Source organism: Diabrotica virgifera, chromosome 5 (assembly GCF_917563875.1).
Source record: "Diabrotica virgifera virgifera chromosome 5, PGI_DIABVI_V3a".
Taxonomy (NCBI): domain Eukaryota; kingdom Metazoa; phylum Arthropoda; class Insecta; order Coleoptera; family Chrysomelidae; genus Diabrotica; species Diabrotica virgifera.
Window position 1 is genome coordinate 4,700,182 of NC_065447.1, and position 12,078 is coordinate 4,712,259.

General features: G+C 32.2%; 1 protein-coding gene across 1 annotated transcript; it reads right to left on the minus strand.

Moving 5' to 3' along the window:
* Positions 1-1,148: 1,148 nt before the first annotated feature.
* On the minus strand, positions 1,149-11,335 carry LOC114332001 (zinc finger protein 271-like). Its single transcript, XM_050651255.1, has 2 exons — positions 10,981-11,335; positions 1,149-3,646 (listed from the first exon to the last, which is right to left on the minus strand). The coding sequence occupies exons 1-2, from the start codon at positions 11,198-11,200 to the stop codon at positions 1,539-1,541; spliced, it is 2,328 nt and encodes a 775-aa protein (XP_050507212.1). The 5' UTR covers positions 11,201-11,335; the 3' UTR covers positions 1,149-1,538.
* Positions 11,336-12,078: the final 743 nt, after the last annotated feature.

Here is a 12,078-nt window from a genome sequence, read left to right on the forward strand (position 1 = left end):
TTAGAGCGTTCTATCATATTTAAGTTATTAATTAAGGTGTTCTATTTAAAATTACTGTGAAAATGATGTACTTGCGTTTTGACCCACCCTGTATTCGATATAAAGAAAATTAGCAATATCAACCATTTTTATAAATTTTGACAAACGACAAAAAAATATGGCACCAATAAACTATTGCTGTTGTGCTTATTTTTATTTATACAGGGAGCTGAACTTATTACGATTTTCATAGAACATTAGTGTTATAACTTTGTAAATACCCTGTATAACATAACAAACCTTTTTATTTTTGTGATGGGGTAGTTAAGAAGATTTCGAATATAAAATAAAATATGGGGTGTTCCATTTAAAAAACCAAAGTTGGTCTGCCACTATGTAGTAACACCCTGTAACATTCGATCTAATTTTTTAATGTGAAGCGCAAAGTTAGCTACAATTTTTGTTATTAACTTTTATTGCTATCTATTACTATAGCGGATCTACTAAGCTTTTTCACACTAATCAATCACCCTGATTTTGAGTTTACCTGTACAGGTGTGCTGGGCAGTAATGAACGCAACCTGTATCAACAGCCTGATGATCGGTACAGTGTTCGAGGAAGCATAGGGAACAATATATGAAAGAATCAGCCATCTTAAAATGATTTCTCGAAAACGTTGCTAGCTCTTATACAATTGTGTTTGTATTGAGAAACATGCCAAATCAAAATTCTTCTGTAATTGTATCAATTTAATCACAATGCTTCAGAGAAGTAAGTTAAAGCATTTAGATTTCTTAGATTAGGTTTATTAGAAATAAGATTATTATTAGATAGATTTAAAGATTAGAAAGTTTTCTTATGAATTTTAACGTTTGCAGTACTTAGTTTTAAATATATTAAATAGTCTATTTTTACGATTATACCTACACTATGATAATATTGTTGTTAATTAATATATTTCGGCAAGTAATGAAAACCAATTGACAATCATTAATTAGAATAAATAATTATATACTAGGTTCGCTCTTAAGATGCAGTAGAAATAAACAAACCAAAACACGTTAAATGCCACCAGGAGCACAACCGAATCATAATTTACAATGTATAAACTTTGGAAATCATGATTTGGGATTTACAATGTATATACATTGTAAAATATGATTCGGCTGTGCTCCTAGTGGCATTTAACGTGTCTTGGTTTGTTTATTTCTACTGCATCTTGAAAGCGAACCTAGTGCAGATACATATTATTTTTATAGTAAAAACAAAAAACGAAAAATATCTCTGACAAGTAATATTTCACATTCTAATGTTTTGACAGTGTTCTTAAGTCAGAAATTTTGATCTACGTAATCTTGCTTTTGTAGTAAAAAGACTATATTTTGGAGTCAGTGCGTTTTGCTCAGTTGCTTCTCAAATATAGCACTTCTAACGTTTTTCTCTAGTATGTGTTCTTAAATGTCTTCTCAAATTACTTGCATCTCTAAATTGCTTAAAACAAATTTCACACTTGTGAGGTTTTTCCCCGTGTGCACACTCAAATGTTGTTTTAACGTACCTAATTCACCAAATTGCTTAAAACAAATTTCACACTGTGAGGTTTTTCTCCAGTGTGTGTTCTTAGGTGTTTTTTGAAATCACCAGCAGTACGGGACTGTTTTGAACAAATTTTACACTTGTGAGGTTTTTCTCCAGTGTGAACTGCAATGTGACCAGCTAATTGACCTTTTCGAGCAAACCGTTTTGAACAAATGTCACACCGATAAGGTTTCTCCCCAGTGTGCACACTTAAATGTGTTTTCAGATTACATGGTGTAAGAAATTGTTTAGAACAAATTTCACACTTGTTAAGTGCTTCTCCGGTGTGAACTGTCATGTGAGCAGTTAAATGAACTTTTTGAGCAAATTGTTTTGAACAAACTTCACACTGATAAGGTGTTTCTCCAGTGTGTATCCTTAAATGCGCTGTTAAAGCACCTGCTTGTCTAAATTGCTTAAAACAAAATTCACACTTGTGAGGTTTTTCTCCTGTATGCAGTCTCAAATGTTTTCTTAAAGTACCTAATTCACTGAATTGCTTAAAACAAATTTCGCACTTATAAGGTTTTTCTCCTGTATGCACTCTTAAATGTGTTTTTAAAGTGCCTGATAGACGAAATTGCTTAAAACAAATTTCACACTTGTGAGGTTTTTCCCCTGTGTGAACTCGCAAATGAGATTTCAAAGTACTTGTTGTACTAAATTGTTTCAAACAAATTTCACACTTGTGAGATTTTTCCCCCGAGTGAAATATCATATGGGATTTCAAGTGACCTTTCATAGAAAATTGCTTAAAACAAATTTCACACTTGTGAGGTTTTTCCCCAGTGTGCACTATCAAATGTCTTGCTAAAGCACCTGCTCTACTAAATTGCTTAAAACAAATTTCACACTTGTGAAGTTCTTCTCCAGTGTGAACTGTCATGTGAAAAGTTAATTGATATTTTGCAGCAAACCGATCTGAACAAATTTCACACTTATGAGGTTTTTCACCTGTATGCACTATTAAGTGTTTTTTTAAACTACCTGACTCACTAAATTGTTTATCACAAAATTCACACTTGTAAGGTTTTTCTCCAGTGTGCACTCTCAAATGTGTTTTTAAACTACCTGATTCACTAAACTGCTTATCACAAATGTCACACTTGTGAGGTTTTTCCCCAGTGTGCACTTTCAAATGTGTTTTCAAATTTACTGCTTGACTAAATTGTTTATCACAAATTTCACACTTGTGAGGTTTTTCTCCAGTGTGCACTCTCAAATGTAATTTTAAACCAGATGCTTCCTTAAATTGCTTAAAACAAATTTCACACTTGTGAGGTTTTTCTCCAGTGTGCACTTTCAAATGATTTTTCAACTTATCGGCTCTACTAAATTGCTTAAAACAAATTTCACACATGTGAGGTTTTTCTTCAGTATGCACACTCGAATGTGCTTGTAAATTACTTGATCTACTAAATTGCTTAAAACAAATTTCACACTTAAATGGTTTTTCTCCAGTATGAACTCTTAAATGTGTTTTTAAACTAAATGCTGTACCAAATTGCTTAAAACAAATCTCACACTTGTGAGGTTTTTCTCCACTGTGCTTTCTCAAATGCATTTTCAAATTACCTGCTACGCTAAATCCCTTAAAACAAATTTCACACTTATACGGTTTTTCTCCAGTATGTACTCTTAAATGCAGTTTTAATTGATATGGTGAATTAAACTGCTTAAAACAAATTTCACACTTGTAACATTTGTTTCCGGTGTGATCTGCAATGTGAGACGCTAATCGATCTTTTCGAGAAAACCGATTTAAACAAATTGCACACTGATAAGGTGTTTCTCCAGTGTGCACTCTCAAATGTCTTTTCAAATGACTTGGTTGACTAAATTGCTTAAAACAAATTTCACACTTGTGTGGTTTTTGTCCTGTATGTACTCTCGAATGTCTTGTCAAAGCACTTGTACATATAAACTGTTTTGAACAAATTTCACATTTATAACGTATTTTTCCAGTCAAAACTTTCTTCTTTTTATTTAATGTTTTTCCTTCAGCATGTGGATTCATAGAATTTTCTTCGTTATATGAATGTTGGCTATTTGTCTCTATACCGGCCATCTTGTTCTCTTGGAAATGATCTAAAAATCAAACCGACTATAATATAAATATTTGAGGGCAAGAGAAAATGAATTTAAAATAAAGGTTAAAATCCAAGACAATGCACAGCAACATAAAGGGCAAAATAGGTACAAACAACAGAACAACTAGACATAGAAAAATTGAGACAACAATTATTGTTACCACAGTTCCATAAGATTTATCCCACATAGGCTCGATTGTACAATCGAAGTTCAACTCCGGCTCAGCGCCATTACCGAGTTCAGGGCAAGAAGTGTGTTGTACATAGAAAGTTTAATTGAACATGAATAAACGAATCTGAATCTGAATCTAATTCTTAAACTCGGTTTAAGCCCGGGTTCAGCTGAGTTCGACAGTTCAAAGCTGGTTCAAGGATTTTTAACCTCACATTTTTGTCATTGTCAATGGAAATCATAATATTTACACCTTAAAAATGAACTTCATTGAAAATTTAACTAATAATGAAGATTTTCTGGAAATGATAAATAATGTAGAAGGAAGGAGAACACAGAAACAGTGTAGGGCCATGATACAATAACCCAAGATACGACACGCAGCGTTAATAATTTCGTTCAGGTCGCGCATGGCGTCACGTTGTGAGTAGATCCTTTACATTTCGAATGCATTGCCATTATGATTTGGGGATTTTAGCTTTTAATATCAGTTGTGAAATTTTCGAGAAGTGCTATGTTTTGTTTAGTATGATTATATTTAATTATTGAGAACATAATCTAATAATAGAAATCAATTACAAACATGATTTTTTATTATTAGGCAAGATACGTCTCATTAGGTATATATTATACTGTATAATACACAGCGTTGCTCTCTACTGTTGTTTTGAAGCTATTTTCTTGTGGCATTTTTGTAATTAACTATTTTTAATGGGTAATAAGCCACACTTCTACCAAAAAAATGATTTTATTAACGTTTCGATGTCCAAATCGGATACCGTTCTCAAAATACAAAAAATATTAATGAATTAAACAAAAATGTTGTTGCTTAGTAAAAAATTCTTCTAATAATTTATTTAATCTGACTCATTTATATTGGCAATTCAGACATAATAATATATTATACATTTTAAAGTAGAAGACTTTAAAATGATATTGCCAATTGTTCATTCGATTACATGAAATCAACCCCAACTCAAGAATATCCGTCACAAAAAAAAATCATAGCATGTAATCTGTCTTTAAAAATACAACCAAATGACCACATGCAACGGTGACAGTAAAATTCTCGCATTAGAAATTCCATAGTAAATCACGAGTGAAAATCAGATAAAAACCTCGTAATACTATCATGACATCGTAAGTATAAGGTATTACTATTACTATCGTAATTATTATATTAGAATCTGGTATTAGTTTTGAGAGTAAATAAACTAAAGTAAGACCTAATACTGACGATGTCGGGATAGTATCACGACGTTTTTTCCTGGTTTTCCCTCGTGATTTACTATGGAATCTCTAACGCGAGAATTTTGTTGTCACCGTTGCATGTGGTTGTATTTTTAAAGACAGATCACATGCTATGATTTTTTTTGTGGCGGATATTCTTGAGTTGGTGTTGATTTCATGTAATCGACTGAACAATTGGTAATATAATTTTAAAGTCTTCTACTTTTAAATGTATTATATGTCTGAATTGTCGATATAAATGAGTCAGATTAAATAAATTTATTAGAAGAATTTTTTACTAAGCAACATTTTTGTTTAATTCATTAATATTTTTTGTATTTTGACAACGGCATCCGATTTGGACGTCGAAACGTTAATAAAATAAATTTTTAGTAAAATTATTGTGGCTAATTTTCCATTAAAACTAGTTAGTTGCTCTCTATCAGAATCCACTTTGCCTTTTTCCGCTTTGGCTAAATTTTGGGATGGAATAGCTTTTTTTTAAGGCATTGAAAATTTTTAGGAGAATATCCAAGCAGCTCATGTTTCAGATTGCGTTCATAATCATCGCTGTTACAATGTATTGAACAGATACGAGCATTGTTAACGTTAAAATTGTCTGCACGTTTACGTTTACATAATTGTTTTCACACACATCGCACTTTTTTGTCTTTTGGGAAACTAAAAAACTTGATATTCATATGGAAACCTTGAATGTCCACATTACAACCAAACACAGCACAACTCATTTTTTTTAAGTTTAACAAATTATAAGTAAAATTCACCTTAAACAAAAAAATAAACACTGTTTACTATACGACCACACTGAATTTAATGCTGTTCTACTCACAGAGTGACATAGCTATGTAGACCCCGCCCACCGACTCCATGTCATATCTTCAGTTATTGTATCATGGTGTAGGGCTAGAGAAAATCATTTTGAAAAATGGAATGATAATGAATTTTTGCAAAGATTTTGGAATGCTGGAAATGCTTGGCAAAGAAAATGCTGTTCAGTTTACTATTTGCATGAAACTATTGCTCATAGAATAAAAAATCGAACAGATAAGTACGAACGAAAACAAGTGGCTAATTTGTTATTGACATTTCAAGAACCAGTCTGTACCTTCTAAGAATATGTTTTGTGCAGTGACCAAATTGCCAAATTACATTGAGGTTGTTTTTGACAAATCAGATGTTATGTGATTGTTTTATTTTCTTTGGTACTTTGCTAATGTTAAAGAGGTTTAATAATTTAAAAATAGGCATCATATGTTTAATTATAGTCCTTCAAGGAGTAAACACAATCCTAGGCTTGAAAGTGTGTCAATGGAAACATTTTTTTATGTCAGTCTCTGAGACCCGATGTTAGCTTTAATGTTCAGAAAACCTATGTTAGTTGCGAAAGGTTAAGGAATAGAAACTTGAAGTTCCGAAACCTTTCTACTAGCCACCAATGATTGGTTATTGGAATATCTCGGTTATAGAAATACTTTTTGATGGCTTAGTGTGAAAACCTCGTTCATATGTATCTCATTTTTTTTTTTTTCGAAAATTACATTTTGGTGGTTTTAGTTTGAAAACCTTGTATCTCATGATTTACAACTGTTAGAAAAATCCAAATACACCAGACTATTTTCTACAGCTGAAAAAAGAAACCACGTATATCAATTATTGCTCTCTTGATTTAGTGTAGAGTAGAGTAGAGTAGAGTAAATTTTTATTTGCATAAATTTTTAACTTAATTGAGCAAATAACGTCACATTACTAACAATCACATATTAAAAAATATTAATAATAATCAAATATTAAAAAGATATATTAACAATACACTAAAATATACAAACAATACAAATTACATATATGCTGATCAAGGCTGTTAGGCCAGGTACTCCACCACAGTATACGGCTCAATGTTAACCAGGTGTTGAAAAACCGTTTTTTTTTAAGCTTTATAGCTTGTTTCCCATTGAATGTCAGATGGTAGACTATTGTAAAATTTAACGCACGCATACAAAGGACTTCTCTCTGTTAGGGACAATCTGTGAAGTGGAATATTCAAATTAAGGCTTCTTGTGTTATATTCATGATTTGGTAGCAGGTGATAAAATAAAGTAAAATTTTTAAAGAGAAACATAATACATTCATATATATATATATATATATATATATATATATATATATATATATATATCAAACAAATGAAATAGAGAATGTGGAAAAATCCCCTTACGAATAACTCACACATCCACTATTTCTGGCTGGGAAAAATTTTTCGAATAGAATCAAAGATCCAAACACCAGTTCTTAGAAATGTGTTTCGCCCTCTTCAACCTCCGTGGGCTCATCGGTAAAGATGAGAGGTTGAATATCTTTAGACACATTCCATCAAAAATTCTTTAGACACATTCCATATATATATAGATAGCTGAGAAATTGAGTATATTGAGTGATTTGAATCGGCCTCTACAGGATTCTCTCGCCTTTAGTCCTAGATCACCCTGACTGCCTTTTTTTGGACTATGAAGACAGTTGAGCTATCCACCGAAGCACCCCTGAAGACTATTCCATATCGCATAAGAGAATAAAAGTTTGCATAATATACCGATAGTAAGATTCCCTGGTCTAGATAGTTTTTCAAAACTCTTAATGAGTAGCAGGCTCTATTTAGTTTTTTTGTCGCATTTTTTATTTGTTCTCTCCAATTCAAGTTCTGGTCAATATGAAGACCAAGAAACTTAACTGATCTAGAAGGTTCTGTGTTTTGGGATAAAAGATTGACTGTATCTGGGAACTCTTCTCGTGATTGGCTGGTTCTAAAGTAAACAAATACTGTCTTATCAGTATTAAGCACCAGCCTATTTCCACAGAACCACTGTTCAGCCTTGACCAGAGTTTGTTCTGCCACTGTGAGGAGTGTTTCTAATGTTTCTTCCCAAAATAGCATGTTTGAGTCATCAGCAAAGTTTACCAGGTTTGAGGAACCACTAATCACCGCATTTGGCAGGTCATTTATATAGACCAAAAAGAGAAAAGGCCCTAAAACGCTCCCCTGTGGTATACCTAATTTTAAGTTTATCGGTTCAGAGTAAACCTTACATCCCCGTTTCTCCAAGCATACTTTTTGTGCATCCAAGCATCTATCTGTAAGAAATGATTTTATCCATTTCAATGCTGGTCCCTGTATTCCATAACAATATAATTTTTGCAATAGGAGAGCATGATCTAGGCTATCAAAAGCCTTAGATAGGTGTAAAAAAGCACCTAGCGTTTTCATTTTTGACTCTAGTTTTTCTAAAATTTTTGATATAAAATCATAGGTAGCTGTCTCAACTGACCTCCCTGCAAGAAAACTGTGCTGTGAACTACTAAATAAGTTGTTTGTAGTAAAAAAGTTTTGTAGTCTGTAATATATTGCTTTTTCGAATATTTTTGAGAATGATGGAAGAAGGCTTATTGGTCTATAGTCCTCCATCTTAGTAGCATCACCTTTTTTATGTAGTGGCTTGACAATTGCTAGTTTTAGACTTTTGAGGAAATTTACCTTGCCTGAAAGAAGTGTTGACTATAAAAGATAGAGGAAGACAAATCTCTGATGAAACAAATTTAATTAAGCTGGTTGATATTTCATCATAACCAGAGCTATGCTTGTTTTTTAAGTTATTTATTATATGGCTTATTTCTTTTTCTGAAACAGGAGTTAAAAACATGCAATGATTATTTTGTTCGATATTAATTTGAAAATTTTTTACAGGCTTTATTTTCTTACAGCTTCAGCCGCAGCATTTGCCATAAATTGATTTATTTCATCAGAAAGCACCTGAGGATCACCCTCTAAACAAAAATTACCTTGATTTTTTGAATTGCCCTTAATCTCTTTTACCAACTGCCAAGTCATTTTAGTTTTATTTTCACTATTTTCAATTCGTTCCTCATAACAATTTTTTCGATATTGAGTGAGTAAAGCATTATACTTACGTTTTTCTGCCCTGTAAATATCTTTATATTCATCATTATTACTAGATAGTGTAAACAAAACATCAAGCCTAGATTTACAGTTTTTTATATCATCATTTTGCAAGCACTGTTGAGATTTTTTTTATTTGTTGTATTTATCTCTTTAAGTGGAAAACAGTTTACAAAAATTTTTTGAACTATATTCATGAAAGTATCCCACTGATCATCTACTTCTAATGTCTCGATAACAGATACCCAGTCAACATTACTCAACATAAGTTTAAAAGAATCTTTATTCTCATTGTTAAATATTCGTTTTTTATTATATTTGAGTCAATTTGGTACTTAATTTGGAGTGTTTTTTTAAGAAATTCGACTTGGAGAAATGTTTTTTTGTCAACAACAAAAGGTAGTCCCGCATATAGAAACATTTTATAAACCTTAAATCAAAAGATTTGTACTCTATCAACCTACTGTAAAACCTCGTAAATAATCATAAACACAACCTGATTTTAGATGAAAAACGGGTATATCAAGATATACGAGGTTATCATAGTTACTTGGGCAAAGGCTCTATATACTGCAAGGATATTTACGTGTTTTTCATAGTTAATATTTGTATTTTCAATTTAATAGCAACATTTTCAGCTCTGGGCCAAGATCAGATATTTGTCTCAATGAGCTCAAATTAAAATACGTAACAGTAGTTTTTGTTTTTAGATTATATTATGCAGAAAATCAGTTTTTCGCCTCTCCTGTATAATTGTAGTTTAATGAGATAGGAGGTCTTCACACTAAGCCATCGTTTTGCTTGGCACGAAGGCTATTCCAATAAGCGGGTTCGACTGTATGTATATAAAAGTGTTTGAAATTAAAAACATTTGAACTGCAAATATTTAAATTTTTTATTTTTAATTCTAGGAGGGGGCCATCCGCCCTTGTAATAGGAGCAACATTAAATCTTCTGATTAACAAGGGTCTACACACAACCTACCTCTATATTAATTCGTCTAAATTTGTAGCGCCGCCACCCCATAAGCATAATGTAAATATGAATGCATAGATTGCATTTATAAATTTATCTTAACCCTTAACTACAGAGATCCGGTATTTTTTACCGGCGAGCATTCCCAAAATGTGGATTTCATGGTAACCTCACGACTTACAAGTTCATGTGTCTCTGTACCTCTCGGGTAGTTTGTATAACAATGCTAGTCAAAGCGTATAGTGTGTATTGTCAATATTTTATTTTCTAGCACACATCAAAAATCTTAACCGGTAAAAATTACAGGATGTCTGTGTTAAGTATTTTTATATGAGTACTATATTTGTAAATCTGAAATGTTCATATTATTTTTTTATATTTTTAGGAAAAAAGTAAAGAAATGGACTGCGGAAGTCATCCTGGACCTTCAATGAAGGTTAAATTTGATGATAAAAATTTTGAGGCCAATTTGCAAAAATGGAATTGCCATTTAATTCTGTGATAATTTTACCCCTTGCAGATTTTTTCTCATAGATGTAAAAATTTTTGTAAATGCTATTTTATGTTTCCTTTGTGATTCTGTTATGTTTATTTGTTAAAAAGAAGTCTAAATTTTTGTTCATAGCATTTATGGCCGTTTGTTCAGTAGACCAAAAATGTTACCAAAATTCTGGTTTAACAGATTTTTCTTCAAAAATCTTGTATTATATTATTAAAATCACTCATTTTACCATTTTTTCCCATATCTAGAGACTCCAGAAAAACTCATAATGCAAATTTTTTTGTTTTTTATTATTAACTTTATATTTTGACCCTATTTTATAATGACCGGTAAAGAATACCGGGGATCTGTAATTACGTGCCAATATTGGGATGTCTGTAGTTAAGGGTTAAAACTTCGTTTTTGGTTTTAGGCCACTATTGCTCTGAGTTCTGAGCGCCTCGAATATGAGAGGACAAAAATGGTAAAAAATAATTTGTTACTAACCTTTTTCAATTTTTTGGTTTTCTTCATGTGCTTCTATTTCAGTATTTATGGGAAATTTATCTAAGTCTAAAGAACCATGTGTGTCATGAGTACTTTCCCTTTTGTATTCATCCTCAATATCATATTTAAAACCATTAAAAACAGTATCATCCAAGTGATTATACTCTATTTCTATTTTACACGTTTCCTCTTCCTCGTTAATTTCTTCTTTTGCTTCCATTTTTACACTTGATCTTATTAAATCTTATGTATTGCAATAAAATATAATGAAAAGCAAACACACAACACACAACCACAAATATGGTTATTTATTCTGTGACACAACACAAAACACAAATGTAAACACAAAACACAAATAAAAAATGGCGGAAGACAATGGAAATGATGTGCACGCGCACCAAATTGCGCACTTGCACAGCGCATGACAGAAATTTTCGTTTCAGTTGAAGGGGACCTTGAGTTCAAACGATGAAACTAGGGAAGGGAGAGCTTACGTCATTTCCCCTTCACCAACGCCACAGCATTCGCGATTGAAACGGAATATAGAGGGCGAGGGCAGGGCCCGGATTACGTACACTTGATACGCATCGTATCCGCCATGTTTACCGTAGGGAGTGATTACAAAACCTCTTTCCCTACGTTGTCGATGCGAGTCAACTCGAAGGCACTGCTCGATACCTACGACCCTGTCGAGTTGCCAACTCGAACTATCTATCTCTCTCTGATAGATCGGTGATCTCCTATAACGCTTTCTCTCTTGCCGGTCCAAGTATAAAAATTAAGAAAAGTGAATACATAATGACATAACCTACTTACTTCATACTTTGATTTTTTCAATTTAAAAATAATGTAAATCGTTAATCAAACGATATTTAGATTATACACGGTTTTGATAATAATTCTCATGTTTTGAACATTAAAAAAATATATTGTTTAAATCTCCCAGTGAGGTGTTATTACACTCATTACACGGACAGAAGTTCTCTAATACATACTTTCCTATTTTAAAAATATGTGAAGGAAAGCTCTGAGACTGAATTCGATGAAGTGAATAGGTAGTTAGCAGTGACCATTACGACCTTTAGTAATATTTTTATA

Coding starts and splice junctions, on each gene's coding strand:
- LOC114332001 (XM_050651255.1), bottom strand. CDS start 11,200: ATGGAAGCAAAAGAAGAAATTAACGAGGAAGAGGAAACGTGTAAAATA. Junction 3,647..10,980: donor AAACCAAAAAATTGAAAAAG/GTTAGTAACAAA, acceptor TTTGATTTTTAG/ATCATTTCCAAGAGAACAAG.